This window comes from Amblyomma maculatum, chromosome 4, assembly GCF_055883805.1.
Source record: "Amblyomma maculatum isolate TAMU_Amacu chromosome 4, ASM5588380v1, whole genome shotgun sequence".
Taxonomy (NCBI): domain Eukaryota; kingdom Metazoa; phylum Arthropoda; class Arachnida; order Ixodida; family Ixodidae; genus Amblyomma; species Amblyomma maculatum.
Genome location: NC_139347.1, coordinates 130,693,911 through 130,717,930, shown reverse-complemented (window position 1 = coordinate 130,717,930; position 24,020 = coordinate 130,693,911). Strand labels below are relative to the sequence as shown.

At 46.3% G+C, this 24,020-nt stretch overlaps 1 protein-coding gene across 2 annotated transcripts in view; it reads left to right on the top strand.

Annotated features, from left to right (window-relative positions):
• Positions 1-19,866, top strand: part of LOC146192588 (uncharacterized) — a 53,456-nt gene extending 33,590 nt beyond the window's left edge. The window contains exon 6 of one of the 2 annotated variants that reach the window (XM_084602485.1): positions 17,591-19,866. In XM_084602485.1, the coding sequence (XP_084458611.1) occupies positions 17,591-19,453 (1,863 nt within the window). In that variant the 3' untranslated portion in view covers positions 19,454-19,866. The remainder of the gene's footprint in view (positions 1-17,590) is intronic. The other variant, XM_084602484.1, reaches the window with a different exon arrangement.
• The last annotated feature ends 4,154 nt before the right edge of the window (positions 19,867-24,020 follow it).

Below are 24,020 nucleotides of genomic sequence, written 5' to 3'. Positions count from 1 at the left end.
TGGCATTAAACATCACGACCTTAGGGCAAGTAGCCGAACGTGCCGTTGAGATGTCGCAGCGTGTACGTACATGCTCTACACGTCAACCTTTCTAACATTAAAGCTGACACATGCATGGCAGATATTCATGTTCAGCTTTAGACTGACAAGTTTAAAAGTGTACTATTTGTGTTTGTCTAGCATGAAAAACAAAGGAAACTAAGGAAAAACGAAAAAAAAAAATTAACATATGTTGAAAAAGCACTAGTCATTAACACACAAAGCATATTCGTTCCTTTATTAATGATAAAGTGGCCTTCAACAATAGTACAAAGCCTGAACATTTAGGGAGGTGCTGTGCCAGGCAGCTATTTTACAGAAACCTGAACCATTTCACCTGTAGTAATGCGCATCTTGGTGGTGTGACTGGGCACTTATTTTTCTGTCCACTCCAACATGCGAAAACTGTATCATGTGCATTCCCATTTTCCGAGTTTTGGGCTCTGTAGTGCCGTCTGATAACAAATTGCCGATGACTTATTTTCATCTGACTGTTGCACAGCGCGTGTGAATCAATTTCCACGACGCTCTCTTTACGTGACGTTTTTGGACTTACTACTGCACCTAATAAACACTGACTTGCACGTGGAACATCGTCGATCATAAACGGATGACACACTGATGTCTGTCCGGACATCGGCGCACTCATCACAGCACTCTCGTAGTCTCACAAAGCACTCTCGTAGAACGTAATCTGGACATCACAGCATCTCACGGTAAGCACAAACCACACCTCCAGTTGTACAACAAACACGAATGACACGATGCTTGGGCTATAGAGACACGCCGGCGGTACCCAGCTTTTTCAGCGCCACTTGCATATGTATGAACTTGCAGCACCAAACCTAAATGCGAGCAGAAAGCGATGCGTTACTTGAAGCATATCTCATCACAGATGGAAGTGAGGAAACTTTGAAGAATCAAAAGTGCATAACCACCGTCGTAGACGTTAATGCACATGATAAGGAGGACCAATTAAATGAGCGGGCGTGCGTGTCGCGGGCTAGCCGTCAACACCGCGATTACATACGCTTGCGCTCAGGTCGTGCTTGCCACCCTGCCGCAGTCCAACTCACGTAAACCTAGCTATCATCATGCCATCACGTAGTCTATCACCCATTCTAGGCACTATTCTTGCCACTGTACTATTCTTTGTAATTTCACATTTCACGCATGCAGTATGTATAGTACATACTTCTTGCCAACGTTACTACTTGCACCTCGCACACCTCGTACCAACTTCGATTTGGCTACATATGGCTACCAAGTTGTTGCTACAGCCGCACCATAATCCGGGTATCTCGGATCCGTCCAGCTTTCCCGACGGATCCCAAGGCCCATATCGGAGAAAAATGCGTTGGGTCCGTCGGGCGAACCCCACCGATCGGGTCCGTCCGCCATACCTCTTTAAAATATTTCCCGGACCCTTCCAACGTATCCTGATGAAAAACGCACTGGGTCCGTCGGACGTACCTTTAAGACCATTGATCGGGTCCGTCCGACGTACCTTTAGCCATAGCCTTATGAAAAAGCATTTTACTCAGTAGCAACCTCAGTAGTCATACAGGTATTGAGAAATTAGGGTGTAGACAAGCCGTTTGTGAAAGTACTGGAAGATATATATAGTGGCTGCACAGCAACCATAGCTCTGCATAAAGAAAGTAAAAAAATTCCCATGAAGAAAGATGTTAGGCAAGGAAACACAATCTCCCCTGTACTATTCACAGCTTGCTTAGAGGGAGTACACAGGGATTTGGAATGGGAGCAGTTAGGGATAAGAGTAGATGGAGAATACCTCAGTGATTTGTAATTTGCTGATGACATTGCCTTGCTACGTAACTCAGGGGATGAACTGCAATAATGATTGATGACTTAGACGGAAATAACAGATTATGACTACCAGCTTACCGGTATCGCTCAAGAGGAAAGTATACAACAGTTGCATCTTACCTGTACTCACCTAGAGGGCTGAAACGTGGAGGCTAACCAAGAGGGTTCTACAAGTTGAGGACAACCCAGAAGGCTATGGAACGAAAAATGGTAGGGGCAACATTAAAGAAAGCGTGCAGAGCGGGTCAGAGAAATAACTCAAGTTACCGAGATTCTAGTGGAAATTAAGAAGCAGAAATAGGCATGGGCAGGACATGTAGTGTGAAGAGAGGATAACCGATGGTCGCTTTGGGTAACAAACTGGATTCCAAGAAAAGGAAAGCGTAGTAGGGGGCGGCAGAAAGTTAGGTGGGCGGATGGGGTTAAGAAGTTCGGAGGGGTCAAGTGGATGCAGCTAGCACAGAACCGGGTTAATTGGAAAAATATGGGAGATGCCTTCGCCCTGCAGTGGGTATAGTCAGCTTGATGATGATGATGAGACTTGAAAATCAATATGCAGAAGACTAACATGATGTTGAACAGTCTCGAGAAGGAACAGCAGCAATAGGTAGGCGAATATGTTTTCTTAGAACAGGTAGTAACCGCTGATGCAGACCATGAAAGGGAAATAACTAGGAGAATAAGATTGGGATGGGGCGCATTTGTCAAGTATTAGCAAATTATGACTAGTAGCTTATCGGTATCGCTGAAGAGGAAAGTATACAGCAGTTGCATCTTACCTGTACTCACCTATGCAGCTGAAACATGGTGGCTAACAAAAAGGGTTCTACTGAAGTTGAGGACAACACAGAGGTCTATGGAATGAAAATTGGTAGGTGTAACGTTAAGAGATCGGAAGTGCGCAGAGTGGGTCAGAGAAATAACTCGAGTTAATGAGTTAATGACCCGTAGCAATATTCTAGTGGAAATGCGTAGAGAGGACAACTGATGGTCGCTTAGGGTAACAAATTGGATTCCAAGAGAAGGGAAGCGTAGGGGCAGGCAAAAATTAAGTGGGCGGATAAGGTTACGGAAGTTGCAGGAGTCAAGTGGATGCAGCTATCACAGGACCGGGTGGATTGGGGGAATATGTGAGGGTCCTTCTGCCTGCAGTGGGTATAGTCAGGCTGATGATGGTGATCAGTAATCCGTACCTGGAATTGAAGTACAGGTGCTGAGCAGTAAATGTTGCTCTGGAAATGCTGCAACTGCACGTTGCCACTTGCATTGGTGGTGGTTCACAGGGCCAGATTAAATAAAGTGATGAGGGCCTTGTTCAAAAAAATCTGAGAATCTCTCCTCCAACTCTGCCTCTTGTTATCATGTTTGAGAAAGCACGTTTTAGAATTTCCTTCATAGAATACAAGCCATATTTGCTCCAAGAATCTTCTGTGGGCTGTTTGTGTGCGGTGGGGGGGGGGGGGGGGGGGCATTCACAACCATCCACGCAACCAATCACCACGCACTCGGCGTGCGAACCTCCCATGCGATGTCACATGGGCTTTCTGGGTGGGCCCGTGTATTGAATGTTCCAAAGTTACGCAGCCGGGACGGGGCAGGAAGGGTGCCATCCCGACTTCTTTGCTTATTTTTTTTCATGTTGGCCGTCATGGGCTGAGTTGAGGGAAGAGAGGAGGAACATCATTTTCGGTCGACCATGTCTTCAGAAGGTAGCTTAGAAATTTTTTTTGGTTTTACGATTGATAGGGTACCTATTGCTGAAAAGCATCAACACATGCGTAATAAGGTTTAATTGATCTAGTGTGGTTTGTTCTCTAGCTTCGTTTTCCTGGGGATTGAACATATCTATCTTTTTCTTATCTTGAAATGCGCCTGTAGTTTTCTGAAAGAAAATCTTTAATGTAGATTTTTGCCTTCGAATTTCAAGTAATTCGAGTCAGTCTATATCACTTTAGCATATTCATCACTCTGGCAATTTTGCATATCTTGATGAAGTAAAACGAGTGGTCACTTTTGGAATATGTTCCAGTTTATTTTTTAAATTATATTTATTTGGGGGAGGGAGGGGTTCGAGACAACAGAGCTGTAAAGGATGGGAGGATGAATGTTTTGTTGCATATTTGAACCCTTTTTTTTTTCATAGAAAGGAAAGCATTTAGGAAGGTGTCGATCGCACATTACTAAGATGTAATATGTCAACAGTTGCGGAAGAAGGCAGCAGTTTAACATAGGTAGTGAAGCAGTGGAAGTAGTAGGCGAATACATATGTTACTTAGGAGGGTTAGTAACTGCACATCTAAACCATGAAAGTTAAATGCCTAGAATAAGATTGGGTTGGAGCGCATTTGGCAAGTACTTTGAGATTACGACTACCAGTTAACCGGTATCACTCAAAAGGAAAGTATATAATAGTTGCATCTTACCGGTACTCACCTATAGGACTGAAACATGGAGGATAACGAGGGTTCCACTAAAGTTGAGAAGAGTGCAGAGGGCTATGGAACGAAAAGTGGCAGGGGTGACGTTAGCGATAGGCATGCAGAATGGGTCTCAGATATAACTCAAGTTCATGACATTCTAGTGGAAGTCAAGAAGAAATGGGCATGGGCCGGATATGTAGTGTGAAGAAAGGGTAACACGGGGTCTAACGAAGTAATATGCGTAAAAGTTTATTTTGTCTGATTAACTTCTATGTCCTATTTTTCGCACCAAAGGGGCGAACAATGAAGTGTTCGGTTTATTCAGATCTGATCGTCAGCTTGAGTTATTCGAGAATTAATTGATATCATTGACAAAAGGCTTCAATTCTACAGGAGACTCGGTAGCCTCATTAATATCTTTACCACAAATTCGGAACAGTAACAGAGCTAAAATTGACCCCTGTGGAATTTAAGAGAAACAGTCACACACGCGCACTACCTGCATGCAGTTGTTCAGAGTGACTTCAGTCGCCTTCTGAATAGTTTTGCCAATTCCTGTTTTATGTAATTTGAAAGTAATTTACAGTGTGGAACCTTATTGAAGGTTATTGGGGTTTTGCGTGTATGTTTATGGTTACCTAGGCGGTCTGTGCGCGTCTCGCGTGCTTGAAATCATGCTATTCAAGCCCAAAGAAGAGGTATTTTGTAGTGTTATACTGTGGGTGCCATATTGGTACACTGTGGCAAAAGTGATTTGAGATGGAAACTGAACTTAGAACTGAGTTCTGCTCATCACTGTGCAATGCAACCCCCCTATAAAAACTACTACCATCTAAAGACTACCCCGATGTCTGCTTTCTGCAATTTGAACGATCCCCACCCCCCGTAAAAATGAATGTGCCCCCCCCCCCTCTTTCTTGCTGCGATTTTGTTGAGATGAACAATTTGCAGTGGTATGCTTCGTTAGCTAGCTTCTCTTCGTGCAGCTGTTTTTCAGAGTTTCATCTGAAACTGCTTGTTTCTGACGATTGGTTATTTCCGACTTGGTTTATTTTATGTGCTGCAATTTCAAAAATAGTTTTCAGCAGAATTTCTTGTTTAGATAATGTCTTGTGTTACTGTTTACTTGATTTGTTTTGATTTTGATAATGTCTCCCAAACTGACATGGCCTGCCTGATATATAAAGCATACATATAAGAAAGCAATATTTGTGAATATTGAACTTTTTTTGCTGCCGTAAGAAATTCTAATAAGCAATAATGCTGCAGCATCTTGTGATAGTACTATGTGGTATCTGTGTTTTTTGTCCCACGGTCTTACTGGTGCTATATGGGCCCTGTAGCACCTAGCTACAGGTTAATGCTTGCCACCTGCCTTCGTTAATGGGCTAGTTAATGTGCATTCTTGTGCCTTTTGGTTCAGGAAGATTTTCCAAGTGAGCCTATTGCCTAATTTTCGAGCAGACGATGATTACTACTAGTCCATCAAAAGAAGCCGAATCTGTTGAGACGATGCGAACACAAATATAGAAAGATGCTTATCTTTATAAGGATTTGCCAATTTGAATCTCTCCTCTCCCCGTGTGCCCTTCCTTTGTGAGAGTTTAGCAAAGGGAAAACAGTGAAGCACCATACGCCTTCACTGTAGCTCTCGTCAAAGCAAATCTAGTCTCACTAGCATGTGTCGGCTAGAGACTGAGAGCTGCATCCACAGTTTACCAGGTATCCCAGCTAAATAACTACTATAACCAAGCTATTAAAAGGGGGCGGAGGGCCCTAGGCCCGGTGAGATAAGCTGAGGCTGATTGAGAGTCACTCGAACTAGTCAGCAATACTTTTCTAATTCCACAGAGTTAATTAGCAAGGACTTTTCTGCAAACTTTTTAAATATTAAGTAAAGATCAGTTTGCTAGCTTTTTAACTACTTTCAAGGGCAGGGTCAATATCGGAAGTTGTAAACCATGTTGAAAGGCACCTGGTTGTATTGTTTGTACCAATGTACCAAGGTAGCATAAATGCAGCTTTGTTTTCTGCCTTTCGGTGAAGGTTATCACATTCTGGGAGGGGGGGGGGGGGTGTTATATCGCAATCCCAGTTAATGCTCACGGCCTTATAGGGGAGAGTGCTCCAGAGAAGCTTCTGCTGTAGCGGATTTTGTTTTCCGGCACACATCACGCAATGCTCAAATAGTGTCTATGTCATGTGGATGCTTTTCACTGTGCAAGTTATTTAAGGCCATTACGCTGAAGGAGGCTTCTGTAAAAGCATATGTTTGGTGTAGTGAGTGACACCATGGACCTTTGTGTAATAACCTTTCTACACTCTAAAAAAGGAATGGAGCTCCTAATAGGAGGTATCCATAAGGAAGCTGATAAATAATTACGGGTAATAAAGTTGGTGGGTCTCTGAGCACATGGGAATATGTGGAAATGAGAAGGCAGATGAATACGCTTCACAAACTCATCATGATGACTTTGTCACTGTAAGAAAGCAGATTAACAGACAGCCTGAAGTTTCTTCGTTCACAGTACATTTAAAACAAAATGCATGCTTCATGGGATAATGAACTGGAAACGAAGAATGTCTGGCTAATCCTATAATTATGAAGTCATGCAGTTATTAGAGTGCTTTATTGAAGTAATTCTTTATTGCCTCCGCATTTGCTATACACATCTCACTCATAATTTTAGCTCCTCAAACAGAAAAAAACCTACATATGAAGCATGTGGAGAGAGCTAAGTTATGTTGTACATTATGCACTAAAAACAAAGCATTCTGTATCACTCTGTAATGAACTCATTAATAAAGCAAATAAACCTTCCAGACAAACTCTGACATACTATCTACTATAAAAAAAAGTGTTCTTTAGCACGATACACTAACCTTGTTTTTGGTGCATGCTGGCATTAGCTGTTTAATTTAAGGTCAGTAAAAGCAGTAAAGAGCAGAGACATTAGTCTGCCAACCAAGATCCGTATAACTCGTGCTATGGTCTTTCCAGTTGTGATGTATGGATGCGAGAGTTGGACTGTGAAAATGGCTGACCGCCGAAGAATTGACGCATTTGAATTGTGGTGCTGGCGAAGACTCTTGAGAGTTCCTTGGACTGCCAGAAGATCGAATCAGTCGATATTGTCGACCATAAATCCTGACTGCTCATTGGAGGGTCAAATTCTAAAGTTAAAGCTCAGCTACTTTGGTCATCTGATGAGAAGAGAGGAGTCGCTGGAGAAAGATTTGATGTTGGGAAAGGTTGAGGGTCGCCGGAGAAGGGGTAGGTAGCGAACGCGATGGTTAGATGGCATCCTCGAGGCACTGCAGATGAAGTTATGTGATGTTAGGAAGATGGTGAAAGACCGGAAAGCGTGGCGTGACATGGTCCATAGGGTCACGAAGAGTGGGACACGACTGAACGACTGAATTAAACTGAACTGAACTGAAAAGCAGTAGTTTATGCAATCCACAGCTTGGTGCAAACATTTCACTTCCCTGTTGTTCCAGGTCATCTACAACTTCTGGTTGGTTGGTTTGTGGGGTTTAACGTCCCAAAGCTCTACAACTTCTGCATTGACACCTTATTCCCAAAGCCAGCGATTAAAAGGTTAGCTAATTAGTATTTAGGAAGTAATAAAGCTTGCGGGATTAAAAAGTAGTGTGGATTATTCCACAATACTGTCAACAGCCTTCATTTGGCTTCGTTAGGATAAGGCACCACATCTTTTCAAATCCTTCGTTTATACTTAGCTGGATCACTTGGTAAGACCGGACAATGTTGACAGGCCATACCATATTTTGGAATGGTTTATGAATAAAATAGACCTCAAGAAAAAAAAAATGGCATTAATATTGGAAATAGCTTTTTTTTTTTTTTTGAGCAATAATTTTACAATAGAATATGCACTAAGATTTTGGACCCATCAGTTCAGTTCAGTCGTGTCCGACTCTTCGTGACCCTATGGACCACGTCACGCCACGCTTTCCGGTCTCTCACTATCTTCCTAACATCACATAACTTCATCTGCAGTGCCTCGAGGATGCCATCTAACCATCGCGTTCGCTGCCTACCCCTTCTTCGGCCACCCTCAACCATTCCCAACATCAAATCTTTCTCCAGCGACTCCTCTCTTCTCATCAGATGACCAAAGTATCTGAGCTTTAACTTTAGAATTTGACCCTCCAATAAGCAGTCAGGGTTTATGGTCAACAATATCGACTAATTTCATCTTCTGGCAGTCCAAGGAACTCTCAAGAGTCTTCGCCGGCACCGCAATTCAAACGCGTCAATTCTTCGGCGGTCAGCCTTTTTCACAGTCCAACTCTCGCATCCATACATCACAACTGGAAAGACCATAGCAAGAGTTATACGGATCTTGGTTAGCAGACTAATGTCTCTGCTCTTTACTAGGCGGTCAAGGCTAACCATTGCTCTCTTTCCCAGAAGCAGGCGTCTTCTAATTTCATGGCTGCAGTCTCCTTCCGAAGTAATCTTGGAGCCCAAGAACAGAAAATCTGTCACAGCTTCCACTTCTTGTCCATTGATGCTCCAGGACTTTATAGGGCAAGACGCCATGATCTTTGTCTTTTTAATGTTCAGTTTAAGCCCAAACATCTCACTTTCTTCTTGTACGCGCATCAGAAGTCTCTTGAGTTCCACTTCACTTTCTGCCATTAAAGTGGTATCACCCACATATCTAAGGTTGTTGATACGTTTTCCAGCAATCTTCACTCCAGCTGAAGACTTGTCCAGACCGGCCTTCCTCATGATGCACTCTGCATATAGGTTAAATAGGCAGGGCGATAGTATGCAGCCTTGCCTCACTCCTTTCTCGATCGGAAACCAATCAGTAAGGCCGTGCCCAGTTCTGACTGCGGCCTCTTGCCCTTCATACAGGTTCCTGAGGAGGCAGATGAGGTGAATTGGAACTCCCATCTCTTGGAGAGCTTGCCACAATCTGCTGTGATCTACGCAGTCAAACGCTTTCGCGTAATCAATAAAGCAGAAGTAGATGGGTTTCTGGAACTCTCTTGCTTTCTCCATGATCCAGCGAAGGTTGGCAATTTGGTCTCTAGTTCCTCTGCCCTTGCGAAACCCAGCTTGCACGTCCGGAAGCTCCTGATCCACATACTGCCGCAGCCTACCTTGGAGGATTTTCAACATCACCTTGCTAGCATGCGAAATAAGCGCAATCGTGCTGTAGTTGGAACAATCTTTGGCACTGCCTTTCTTTGGAATGGGGATATAAACGGACCTCCTCCAATCCTGTGGCCACTGCAGGGTTGCCCAAATCTTCTGACATAACGTATGCAGAATGTTAACAGCATCATGGTTGAGGTTTTGAAGCAACTCGGCTGGAATGTCATCAATTCCGCTAGCTTTGTTCTTAGCAAGGCCCATTCAACTTCACTCTTCAGGATGCCCGGCTCGAGATCAGTAATCACAACCGTCTTATGTTGGGTTTGCACATTCGGGTCCTTCTTCTACAGTTCTTTTGTGTATTCCTGCCACCTCTTCTTTATCTCCGAGGCTTAGTGAGGTTCTTGCCTCGTTTGTCCTTTATCACGTCCAGCTTAGCACAGAAGCTTCCTTTGATATCTTTGATTGTCTTATACACAGCTCTTGTGTTCCTTAGTTGGCTGTTGTCCTCAACTGCTTGGCACTGTATGTTCAGGAAGGCATTCTTATGTCTCCTTCTATTCTCTGAAAATCCGCATTGAGAACCTTGTATCTTTCTCTTTCCCCCATAACTTTTGCCATCCTCCTTTCCTCAGCTGTTTGCAAAGCCTCTTCAGATAACCAGTCTGCTTTCTTGCATTTCTTTTGCTTTGGAACTACCTTAGTAGCAACTTCTTGTATTATATCACGAATATCAGTCCACATCTCTTCGGGCTCTCTGTTTTCTAGATCTAATTCTTGAAATCGATTCCTCACTTCCACAGCATATTCTAATGGAATTTGATCCAGATCATACCTGAAAGGCCTTCTAGTTTTCTGCGTTTTCCTCAATCGAAGCTTAATTTTGGCAACAAGAAGCTGATGATCGGTGCCACAATCGGCACCAGGCCTTGTTTTTACTGCTTGTATAGCGCTTCTCCATCTCTGCCGGCAAAGAATATAATCGATCTGATTCCTGTACAGACCGTCCGGTGAAGTCCATGTCTACAGGCGCCTCTTGTTCTGTTGAAAATGAGTATTCGCTATGGTCAGGTTGTTTTTTTTTTACAAAACTCTACTAGCCTCTGCCCAGCTTCATTTGGCTCGCCAAGACCGAACTTGGCTATAATTCCGGATATTTCTTCACTCCCGACCTTAGCATTCCAGTCTCCTATGGGAAAAACGACGTCTGATGATGGGATGCGGTCTAAAAGGCATTGTAGGTCCGCATAAAATCTCTCAACGTCAGCTTCTTCAGCAGTAGTGGTCGGTGCATAGACTGATAACTGTTATGTTGAAAGGGTGACCTTGGATCCGAAGTGAAATCATTCGGTCGTTTTTGGGGTTGGACCCATAGCCAAGGGCTATTGTCGGGTTCATACACAATACAATTAAGTGCAACATAATTGCAGCACGGGAAGACGAACACATTCCAATCATGAAATAAAATAATAAAATTTACATTTGTAAAGTTGTTTGCAGACTGTGAAATAAACAAAGAGCATCCCCTAAAGAATCTTCACTGATATCTCTATCCTGGTTTCACAGTTATGCGCACTTTGGGCATTCTCATTTAAATGCTTCTGCATTGCAACCGTTTAATGATATCTGCCAATAGTTTCTTTGTGTCATTATTGAAGTTATTTTTTCTTACGAATCAAGCGCAGTTCTTGCCCCGGGAACTGCGACTGTTAGTTTCCCTCAACAGCGCCAGTAGAACATCGTAGAACCAGAGATGGCGAATGGCGCCGAGAGGAAGATGATCGGCGAGTGGTATATGTTTGATTGTCGCGAGATACAAAGACGGAACCGGGCAGAGTTCTCGGCAAGGACTGGTCGGTATCGTAGGAGTAGTTCCAGTGGTCAGGGCGAGAAGGTGGAAGGCGTTGGCGGCAAAGTCGTGTGACATGACTCAGCAGCCCGCAAGAGTAGCAGATTGGCTGGCTGTCTGCGGTACGCCAAGGGTTCGTAGAGCATTGGTGTACCTATGGAATGCAGACCCAGCCAAAGGCGAAGGAAGGTTGGAAGGAGCGGCCTGGTAGGAAAGAGGTGCTGATGGCATTAGCGGCCTGGCCGCAACTTGCGCGTACATTAGGGTTGCCGTTACTTGCGCCGACACGGGGCTGAGCGGAATTGCGGAGCTGGGTGGAAGGACATCGGCGATGTGGTCTTGCACGGCACGCCGTATGGTAGGGGCCAAAGACGGAGGCAATGCAGGAATAAGGCGACCAGTATCTTGTTACTGAGGGACCCATGATAGCTGGTGGGCGACCTCTTCTCGAACGAAGTCTTTGATTTGTTGAATCAAAGGGCTGTCCTTTTATGGAGTAGAACCACCCAGCGCTAGTGTAGAGATGGTGTCGTCTCTAACACCGGACCGCCGGGTAGAAGCGCGCTTCTTACGAAGCATGTCGTAGCTCTGGCAAAGTTTGATAACATCATTGACCATGGCAGGATTTTTCACCCAGAGCATCTGGCACGCGTCGTCAGAGATTCCTTTCAGGATGTTCTTGATCTTATCCGTTTCAGACATTAGCAGATCGACACGCTTGCACAGGTCAACGATGTCTTCTATATAACTGGTAAAGGATTCTTCGGCATGCTGAGTGCGCTCACGCAAGCGTTGTTCTGCTCGGGGCTTGCGAACTGCAGGGCAGCCGAACACTTCTGCAAAATTCTTCCTAAATGCAGACCAAGATGGCAGGTCTGCCTCATGGTTGCGAAACCAGACGTTCACCACGTCAGTCAGATAAAGGATTACTTTACTTAGCTTGATAGTGTCGTCCCATCTGTTGTAACTACTTACGCACTCATACGCCGACAACCAGTCGTCGACGTCTTGGTCGGCTGTGCCACTGAAGAGGCACGGATCACGCTGCCGTAGAGCTCCACAACACAGCACAGTGGTTGGGAGGGGTGGTGATGTCGAAGCAGTATCGTCCAGCGTGTTGGAATGTGCGGCTTCTTAATTCCAGGGTGGATGAGAACGTACACAGTAGCACCTCCACCAATTGTAGGGGTGTGTTTATTCAGTCGACGCAGATGGATCCAGCTGCTCGGGATGAACTCTCAGCGGGGCGTCAGGCGTAGCGAATCACAAAGACAACAACCAACTTTTTTGTTCTCGAGCGTGCCAGCACGTAACGCATGTCAGTGGCTATAACGATGAAGATTACCACACCACAATACAAAGTTCACAACGTGAGATAAATACAACTGTGATACAGGAGCTTGCAGAAAAGCACACCAAAGTGCCAACATTTTGGGGTCTGGCTCAGGGAGCTTGTAGGGACTCATCGCTCGCAGACTTCTGGATGGCCGGTTTGCGCGTTGGCGGTCTCCATCAATGCGGGAACTACAGTGGAACATACTGAAGACTGAAGGGGGCTGTACACAAGAGAGCTCCATGATGATCCAAGGTGCACATGTGGCAACTCTGTGGTGACTCCACCGAAGTCACACACACGCCGATGCACTGGCAGAGGCAATGGCAGAATGCGTAGGTGTTGAGGAATATGGTAAGGGATAGTGTGCTTGGATTCAATTACCAAAGTAAAGTTTATGGATCAGGATTGAAGTATGTGCCAACCAGTGGTTGTTTGGGCAATACTGGCATACCGTGAGGTGAGATGGACTTCTGCCATTTCTGGAAGTGTGTCGAGGATGCCGGCTGGAAGAAGACGTTCGGTTGAGACATAAGAAGGAATACCAAGGGCATATTTGTGAATCCAGCGGAAAAGAGTGTCCACAGCATCAGTTTCTGGATGGGAGAGGTGAAGTTTGGTAGTGAGTACATAAGTCTGCTAAGTACAAAGGCCCGCACAAGACGGAGTCCCGATTCACGGAGGCCTCCATGCTTGTTATACACACATCCTATGAGGCAGAGGGTGGGATTGACAGCAATACAAAGGGTTTGAAGAGTATGTGTGTTCAATTGGTTCTCTTGAATGAAAAGACCAAGTACTCTAATTGTAGGGACATGTTGAATGGCTTGATCATCAACGTGAAAAGTTACGGGAGAGTATTGGTAACGGTGGTGTGATGAAAGAAGCAGTGTAGGTTCATAGCTGCAGCCTGTTCTACTATTGTGTTTGTAGCTGTTTGTAGGGTGTCTTCGATGTCACCTTCAGAGCCACCGGTTTTCCAGAAAGTAATGTCATCGGCATAGGGAGAGAAATTGAGGGAGGGGATGGAACGAAGTAAAGTAGGTATGGATAACATAAAGAGGAAAGGATAAAGTCTTGGGAGTGCCGAAACTTCGCAGGGTATAGGACGGGGAGTGCTCAGAACCAAATACGAGGCAGCGGTAAGTGACAAAGGGAAGCTCCTGATGTAGGAATAGGTTTTGATGCCGCAAGAAATGTGGTTGCGGTCAGCATATATATGGCGGCATGGACCACATTATTAAATGCGCCATGTAGGCCAAGACCTAGTATGGCTTGTGTATCCATGCTCCCATTAGGGATAAGAATGTCATGCTTAAGACTGAGCATGACATCTTTGCGCGAAAGAGACTGGCGGAAACCAACCATTTCAGGGGGATATAAATGATTGTCCTTAATATGTTTGCAAGACTCATGAGTATAATATGCTTGAAACTAGATAATGCAAAAGGTGAAGGAAATAGGCCGAAAGTTGTTGAGATGGAGAGCTTTAGGAGGTTTGAGGATGAATATGACCTTAACATCCTTCCATGTGGGTGGAAGGGTTCCTGTGTTGAAGCAGTGGTTGAAATATTCAGTGAGAGCCATTAAAAGTATTATGTGATCGTGTTTCAAAAAGACGGACAATGTTTTTAACATTTCCATTTTGCAATTTCCTTTTTATAACTGTTGAATATTTTTACACCAATACTTAATGTAAGACAATATTGGCCTTTCATTCTGAGCAGTTTGACACCCTTGAACAAAGTTTTATTTTTTAATTGCACACTCTGAAGCACTAAATTTTCTTAGCGTCGTCAATCGTTGGCTTTTAATTCTGTGCATTTTGACACCTTTGAACTCCCTTTTTGCAACTTGTCTTTTCTAATTATTTTCAAATAATTAATTGATAAATTACGTACAAAGTTTTCTTCATTCGGCATCATAAACATCACCTTTTTATTCCGACTATTTTAATACCTTTGCATGAACCCTTCCTTTTCAAGTTATTTCAGTTTTCATGTTTTTAGTTAGTCAATTACAATGATTTCATTAACTGATGATAGCCCATCACGCACCAATCAACCATTCATCACTGGAACCAAAAATTGCCATGGTACGATTTTTTATGCCGCCCATGATTATTTCCGACACGCAGTACCAACTGCTACTGCTACGACGCATACTGCTTTTCAGCTGAATGAGGTGTACAAGTTATTGTTTAAAATTATGGAGGACACTTCAGCTCCGTCTTTAAGGGTATGACACGATACCGTAGGCTCCAGCGCACATATGAAGCCGCACTTTAACAAAGCCATATGAACGTCCGTTCATGGGCTAGGGGTAACATTGAATTCAAATTTCTTGGCAGGCTTATTCTTATATCACCCTTCCATGTGAAAGGAGAGAGCCGGGTTGGCATCTTCTGCCAAGCATTATGTCATTCAAACCTATAGATAAGCGTCATGTTTGTAAACAAAGGTGGCGCTGCTATCGGCAGCGACATGAGGTGTAGGCAAAAACGCAGCGTGCCTACACAGCGCCAAGTGACGCTGCCTTCGAAACCAGTTCGCGCGGGCGACTATTCTGAAGCGTAAGCTTCGCTTGTGCGTAGAAATAGTTTTGTTTATGCCTGGAGAGTAGTTGAGCACTTTATCAGCCGATTACTTGTGGAATTACCTGGCGAAGAGCGCTGAATTGGCTTCTCCGTGGCCTCAGCAGTGCGCGGCTACGGTGGGGGACTGTAGTGACTGAGTTAAATGTAAACAAGAAAGCACAATTTGTATCAAAAACTAACAGCCAACATTGTTCAACTCCGTGCCTACTGCTAGCGCATGCAAGGACGACGACGAATGAATGACTGGAAGTGTGTTTTTCATATGACAACTCTTAATGGGCTTTCTGATACTCCAAGCACCCCACACTAAAAAACAATATATTGCCGACAACTATTGTGAACTAGAAATCATATTTCTAGCTCAGTGTATCGGCAACTTAAGTCAGAATTTCACTGAAGAAGAACTCAATCTTTTAATTCTTTGTAGCATATTCGCCTGTAGTGTGCACTGCCAATATGTTTTATCCTGCTCGATAAAAAGACGTTTAACGTCTGTTTCATCGTACAGACGTAGCCAAGGTCATTCATAGGTTAATATATACATGAAGGCCCGTAAGAATGTTCTCATTTTGATTTTTTTTTTTCTTTAGGAAAGGTGCACGAACGGAAATGCAACATTCTCCACGATAACTAGCAGCAAAATTTTTCACGATCTGTTAAGCTTTTTTTTAATATACTCTGAAACTGTTTATTCAAAAGTTCGTCATCTTATCTGCTTATTTTGCACTCCTCATAGCCGATTACACTTTGAGACAATAAATTATATGTACCATATATGGTATACCTAAATATATCCTGCTTAATCAGAGCTATTGTGTGCGCAGATATTTAATTCGTTCATTCAAAATCTTGATGACCTTCAAAAAGAAAGCATTGGGAAATGATGCTGCTTGAATTTGCCCGGATCCTAACAATATTTACTTGCTTTCTATAGGGCCGGTGATCGAAGAGTCACTCGCGAACTCGTGAAAGTGATATTAGAGAAAACTACTCACAAGACCTGTTTCGACAATATCGCGCTGGAGTGAGCGCTTAAACTAACAGCAATTACCTTCCCAGCAACTTTTGTGACCTTTTCTGTACGAACATATGCACGAGCACAGTGCGGCTTCTTAACTTCATATATTATATACAACAAAACGTGCACGAGCTGCAGGCATTTGTTATAGCGCTATTTATCGTTAGACCAAAAAGCAGTCACGACAATTAAGAGTTGCAAACAAACTGATCAAATTTCAGTGCAGACGTGCAACGCATATATTAGCCGCGAAGGCAGTCCGTCGCCGAAAGGTCTACTTGTTTCGCTCAACGCTGCTTCCCATTGCTCTCACACTTGTTCGACCGCAAGAAACATGCGAAAACAGGTGCTATTATCCTTTTGTGCCTCGTGGTGCAACCAACCACACCGCAGCATGCAGGAATAATGGGAATTATGCCCGAAAACGCAGCAAGCGCCGCGCATCCAATGCAGACGACCCGAGCTTTTGCCTACACCACGAAAGTCATTGCTGTCGCCAGCGCCGCCGTATCTCTACTGACGTCACGGGCTGATGCTTGTCTATAGCCAGTCACTCTGCGGCTATGTCTGGTGGCAAGTAACGCCTGCCAGAGCCATTTGCATGATTTTGTGCTCTACAGTGCCGGTGCTGTATGCTGGCACCGATGCCAGATTTTCTGTGAATGGGTCCTTTAGTGCTATTACATTGAGAAAGAATGATACACACCGGGCTAAACTGAGTGAGCTAAAAAACAGGGAACCAGCTTCACTTCCGAGTAATGTGTGAGGAGAAAGCCCACGGGAGAGCTGTTAGTTTTTGATACAGCACATTGTCTACATGCAGTAGTCATCATGCCCTCTGATCATGGCTACGTAAAACCGGTCGCATGAAATCGCCAAGAAGTTCTTGTCAAAACTTTTGTACCGCCATTGTAGAATCTACTTCGCACAGCAAGCTTTCTGTTGCACTGAAATTTTTGGATGCTTAAAGTACAGTGTGTGGTTCCTTTGAAAAACAAAGCGGGGTATGCATTAGAATTGCTATAATCTGCCAACATAGTTCAAGGCCGTTTTCTTTTAATTTTTTTTTATGAGAATATTTGACATCTATAGCTTGATTAAGGGGCAAAGGAAAAATGTGGTCCATTCTTAAAACCAATTGTGTGATCAATAACTGAGTCTTGCTAACAAACAACATAACCAGATAGAACCGGGCCGCTGGTTTTTACTGTGAACAAAGCTTGTTCAGAGTTTCCTTGGGTGCCTGTGTTAGCAGCGCAGCAAAGAAAGATGTGCTAGATGTATTTGTTACCTAACAGACTGCTAGCTAGAAGTGCTTTTAGTTGTGTGTAAGAATTATTGCTCTGATTTGCTTCTCTTTTCCATGTGCAGGTCCTCGATGGGGTGCATTTTGTGCTGAATCGCTACCCAAAAGTGTTCTGCGATGCTTTGCGCAAGAGTACGCTGAACATATTTCATATGACCATGTGTATACTAACGGACAGTGACACGCAAGACCTTGTGCACAGCATATGTGGCTTCGAGTTCATCACAGAGCTCTTCTTCGATCAGTGCATGTTTCTCGGCAGCGTCAGAGATGTGGAGCTCGCGTTTGCTAGCATCATTGCCAAGTCAAAGTCACTCCGTGTTCTTAGTATCACCGATTGTTCGCTCTTCTGCAAGTCGGAAGCTGCTCTTATTGAATCTCTAGAGAAAAATGAGAGCATTGAGGAACTTGTTGTGGGTCATCTTGTGCTGGCTTGTCAACAAGGAACTGCCTTTCGCTGTTTCCTTTGTTCCAACAAAACGTTAAGAATGCTGACCATTGTCGGCGGATGTTGCGCGACGTCATCAATGGTGGACTGTGTTTTCAATGCACTCCTCATGAACTCTACGCTGAAATGTCTGCGGCTCAAGCACTTTCTCTTGGACCTCGTGACTGCACTGACCTTTGTTCAGCTTGTCGCCTGCAACAAAACTCTGGTGGAGGTCGACTTTTCCTCCTGCTCTTGGGACTTAGATTGTCTGCACGAACTGCCACGGGACCAGAGCGGGAGGGAGGACCCGATTTACAGCGATGCTGTTGCCTTGGTTGGCAAGGTTTCTCAAGCCCTGCCCTTCATATCGGCACTGAAGAAGACATCTTCCCTACGAAGGCTTTCTCTGCCACAGACCTTCCGTGAGAGCGAAAACCGCCAGCTCCTTGGGGAAGCTGGCAACTGCCACTCACTGGAGGAGCTCTGCTTTAAAACGATGCATTGCGAGGGATTGTTTTACTGTACACTCCAGAACTCGGGCGCTTCAAACAAGGTTAAGCTCGAGACCTGTTTATCGCAGGTGGATGACTTTGTGTGGGCCCTGCAGTCGTGGGGTGATCTCTTGAGCCTAGGGACCCACCGGATCACTAACCTGGACCAACCGGCATTTCAGAAGGTCGTAGCCACCCTACCACTGCATGACCACATCACCGGGCTGGATCTGAAACTTTCCGACATGCTGCCTGTTATGGCAGAGGACGCTTCTCTTATCGCTGGCTACCTGTCCTCAACGAGAGTCCTGAAAAACATCTTTATGAACTTTAACATCTCGAAAGAGCTTGCGCATGTTGTCATCGAAGGCTTGTGCAGGAATGACACGATTGAGAAGCTGTCCATCGAAAACTGGCTGATGGATGGTGATGACGTAGGCAAGTTGTGTAGTTGGGTGGCTACCAGCAGGAAGGTGTACCACTTCTCCTGCATCTGTGCCGAGTCGAATACACGCTGGATGCTCGTCACCAGCCTGGCTCAGCTTCTTCCCAGTGGCTACACGCTCACATTCGTGCATCTTATTGAGCACTCTCACAACGACCCCTACTGGCTAGCCATTCAGCAGCTGAGGCGGCGCAACCTGGGCCTCGTCGAGTGTGCCTTGAGCTTCGTGTTAGGTTCGACTCAGAAGCGGGCAGCGGCTGCCTTCGAGCGCATGTGGTGGCATCCGCAGGTGGCATCCAGAGCTCAGCATGAACTCCAATTGGGCCCCGCGGAAGTGAGTGCAAGGATCCAAGAGTGCAGGCGGCACTTGCAGGCGGACTTCTGGCAGATCACTGGTGTTGTGTGCAATGAACTTGTTTGCCACGAGCGGGCTGACCTACGAAAGCAGATTGACCAGCTTGGAATGGACGCATGGCTGTGTGTACGCGCCTTCCTTACCATCGATGACGTGCTGGACAGACCGCCGAAGAAGCAGTTGAGAAAGAGGAAGCGAAGCGCTTGAGAACCCTTGCCTTTCCTCGCTGTGTGATGTATGATGTTATCTTATTTTGTATCTCCATTCTTTTCTTGCTGGGAGATGCGATATTGCTCTGTATTAAAAAGTTCCTTTCCTGCGTGTGATTCAGGACTAGTTCCAGCTGCAGGAGCTTCAGGAAAGCATTCTGTAAAACTTCCTTGACTTTTAATAATTTTAATATCTCATGAGCACGCTTACTCATCATGTTGCTTAAGCAGGCATTGTGTGACTCATCTTCATGCAAAGCAACCCCGCTCAAAGGAAGTTTTATGGTTGCATTCTGAGAGAGTTTGTCTTTCTGTCTCTTTTTCCTTTTTAGTTTAATGTTCGAGATTATTCAACATAAAAGTAAAGTATCATTGGTTACCCTGTTCGTGTCTTTACAGGCTTGAAATGAATATATTCATTACGTTATGAGAAAATGTGCAGGCTGATGCTAAGCCTCTGCTGCCTTACTGTTATTAATCTGTGTGCGTGTGGCAGCACAGCACTTGTCATTGAAGCACACCTCAATCCGCCTTTTGCGCGAGTGGTATGTACATGCGCGAAGTCCCAGCTGCGACTGATGGAAACACATTGGACTGTTTCGACGGCGGTTCTCGTCGCCGCCAGTGCACGTGGGCTGGCGGCACGGTGACCGGCGCAGGCTTGGCAAAGTGATGCCAATTACATCTGCCGCGTACGGTTGCCACTCTCGAGGCGTGCCGGGGTGCAAGACGCGGTTTTTCAGGTTCCCTTCGTCGAGCCGTGACCAACAACGACGTGAAGTTTGAATTGGGGCTTCCAAGCGCCAAGATGTGAATGGCCGACCTCGGCAACCGACTGCGTACTCTCGACTGTGCGAAAAACACTTCGTTACAGGTATGTATGCATCCAAAGGAAATGTGCATGATGAAAAGTATCTACTGGAGTTAGCATCAAGCCTGTAACCCAACAGTGATAGCAGCAATAAGGATTTGTTAGGTGCGTGTTTGGTTTGAGCGACGGGGCCTCGTTTGTTTTCTTTATGTGCGAACGGGCCGGGTAGCTCAAGGCGGCTGTGTGCGCTAGACCGTAATATTTAGCATGTTTTATCGTGACCGCCACCTGACTAACAAGAAAAAATGCTACACCGTTTGTTGTGATGCACCGCCGTTCGCGAGCCGAGTGGCTGAGCTGGTCATGAGGATCGCGAACGGCGGTGCATCACAACAAACGGTGTAGCATTTTTTCTTGTTAGTCAGGTGGCGGTCACGATAAAACATGCTAAATATTACGGTCTAGCGCACACGGCCGCCTGTGAAATGTGCGCTATCTGGCCAGGCTTTCGCATATAAAGTAAACAAACGACCAAATACATCGCCATCAGGCCCCGTCGCACATAAAGCAAACACTCATCGAACAAATCCTCATTGCAGCTGTTACAGGCTGGCTGCGAACTCCAGTAGGTACTTTTCATCCTGCATATTTCCTTTAGATGCATACATACCTGTATCTGTGTTTTGCCGCCCGGAGCATATATAACGCACTTGACACTCTTGCACGATCGCAGTTTTATTTTATTTTTACCTTACAAGCTCGTCTTCGTTCTCAGCATTCGGATTTTGTTCCTTCGGTGTACGCAATCAGCTGCACTTTGTTAGGAGCTTGAATGTCGTCCTCGTCCAAACGTCTGCAATGGCACGGAAACCGCCGGGCACGACTCCTGGAGGGTTCATGCTCGTTCACTTGCGGAGTAGAGCGCTCTGGACGTAGAACAGCGTTGGTTCCTGACCGACATGCGCAGTCACCATGCAGTCGTTGATACCGCAGAAATTGCTGCGGAGGCAGAAAGGTTGTGGATCCTTTTACAACAGATCTATGACCATTCTCTGTGTATCGAGAACCTTTTCACCACTGCGACCACATCCGTTCTTCAGCGCTGAATCATCCATTGCCAGAAAAATGCCGCGCGTTTCCTGCAGGTGTGCATTCCGGCCGGGACAATGCCCTGTTCAGGGGGTGTGGATAAGTGCCTCTCTGCCGAGCTTCGTGGATAAAATCCCATAGCTGCACGCTTGTAGATGACGCGAGGAGGAAGCGACGTCCGTTGCACCATGCCGGCGCCGTGGTGGCCGCATTGTGCTCGGTAACTGCGCCGCTCCTAAGTCACAGGAGACAATTCCACCTAGCTCTGCAGCATCAACAAACCCCTGGCTGCTTTGCCCTTTGAAATCCCCCTTTTTCTCTCTGCCTCCGCGCTCTCCTTTCGAGTTTTTTTTTTTTTTTACAATAAATTTAAGTCTGTCGTGAATCTGCACGCTGAGAGATTCTCATTCTGTCACGTCGAGTACAGCCCGCGCTACTCGCTCTTACATTACGAAGATAGCATATGTATGCGTTATGAGTGGATTGTGAAAATGCTGAAACATTCCCCTATATTGCGTGAACATGAAACTGCAATCACTGTTACTACTTTCCGTTCCACAGGTAAAAAAAAAAAGGGGGGGGGGGGAGCTTTCGCTTTCTACTTGCGTTGGCATGGCCATTTCGCAAGGTGCGCTTTCGTGTCGTCTGCTACACTGCCGTCCAATGTGTTTCCCATTGCTTTCCGCATGATGGCGCCACACCCTCCCGCACGAGGCAAGTACAGGGAGAGGTTGGTCCACCTTTGAGGCTCGAGAGGCGTACAGCAAGCTGGCGTTCTTGGGCGTCTTCGCTGCATGCCTCGAGTGCGTTGGGCTCGCCAGGTGTTTGACCACCTGGCTGCCACTAGCTGTCTCCGCACGCAGTGGACTAAGCGCGTGTAGCAACTGGAAAAGAAGTACGGCTCTTTCCAGAACCATATTGACACCAATTCCGCAACAAAATGGGCAGCTGTCGGCGTGTCGGGGCAGCAGAGAGCGAAAAGTGGCGGGACGCAATGAGCAAAAAGACCACGCTCGTGTTGTACAGCCGCCACAAATTAGCTCCCAAGCCCGCAACACTGTATGACAACAGTGTCGGGGGTAGCCTCCTATTCGGGGCGATCGGGGGCATTGCGGACCCTGGTGTACAGAAGCCGGTTCGATACAAGTATACACACGGCGTGCAGAGTGTGTAGTGCGGCTGACGAAAGCACAAAGCACTTGGTCATCCACTGCCAGGGCCTCCAGCCGCCACAACGAGAGGGAGCAATACACCGAAAACCACTCCATGTCCAAATTTGGACATGGAGTGGTTTTCGGTGTATGGGGTGGTGGAAACGCACTAAGAGACCTGGAAGAACCACCCATCGATGCCGAGTGGTGCTGGTCGGGGTGCAACAGGGATGCCCACAGTCTTAAAGGAGGCGGGGTCGGAGTATTGTGGCGACGGGATCTCCAATGGACACGCGTAGAAGAAGGTTGCAGGGAACACTTGTGGGTGGATGGTAAAGTGATGGGGCATCCCACTGTAGTGTGCGTGCTCTACTTGTCTCCGCAACATCTAGCCGAGAATTTACAGTTGATGGACTGCGTGCATCGCCTAGCCGCCAGCAGGCAAGTAATAATCCTCGGCGACTTCAATGGCCACCTTAGCCAGCTGGACGGCCGCACAGACTCTAATGGGCAACTTCTCCTGCAGCTGGCTGAGGAGTTCGACCTGACGGTCGCCAACCTTGAGCCACGATGTGAGGGGCGGGCAACATGGTGCGCGCGTGGTAGTTCAACAACTATTGACTACGCGTTGGTTTCGTCCAGCCTTATGCTTGCACTGCGGGAGATAGCAGTCGACGAGGGGGGTTTTTTCAGCCTCGGAAGCGACCACAACCACTTACGACTCGTCTTTGGCAGCTATCGCAAGAAAGATGGAACCAGCTTGCGTAACCCCCATCGGGCTGGCGCGTACTTTCCATGCCAGGCGACTGAGCGAGTGGTCGACGAGTTCGAGGCGTCCCCGGGGAGAATGGAGGCGCGGACCTACGACCAGTACATGTCTGCGCTACATGCAACAATTCTGGACCACATGGTTCGTGAAAGCTCACGTCCTCGTAGGAGGAGGAATCCGTGGTGGGACCGAGAGGTGGAAGTGGCGTGGCGGGAGCGGCGTGCGGCAAATCGCAACCACCGGATGACCATTAAGGAAGGTGTTCCGGGTGTGATAGCGGCCGCTTGGGCAGACTGCTTGCACCTAAAGCACAAGGTGCAAACACTGGTGCAGGCGAAACTCGCAGAGCACAACCTTCGGCACATGAGGACCTTGCGCGAGGAGGGCAAGACGGCAGCGCAGAAATTTTGGGGCTATGTGCGTTCAATGGACCGGCGGGATCCCCCGCTGCCCCCCATCATCGATGCGATGACAGGGCAGCCAGCTGAAAATCAGCAAGAGTACCTGACGGCATCTATGCCACCTTGTATGGACAGACGGTGGCATGTGAGGAGCCCGAAGAGGAGACCGTAACCTCGCCGATGGATGAGGGGACTCCGAAAGAGATGGAGCCGCGGTGGGGGATCTCCAGCAAGACAATGGAGCGCGCCCTCACTCGCATAAGTGCTCGTACAGCCCCGTGACCTGATGAGGTGCCGGCTCATTTGATGAAGAGCCTCGGCCCGGAGTCAAGAGAACAGCTCGC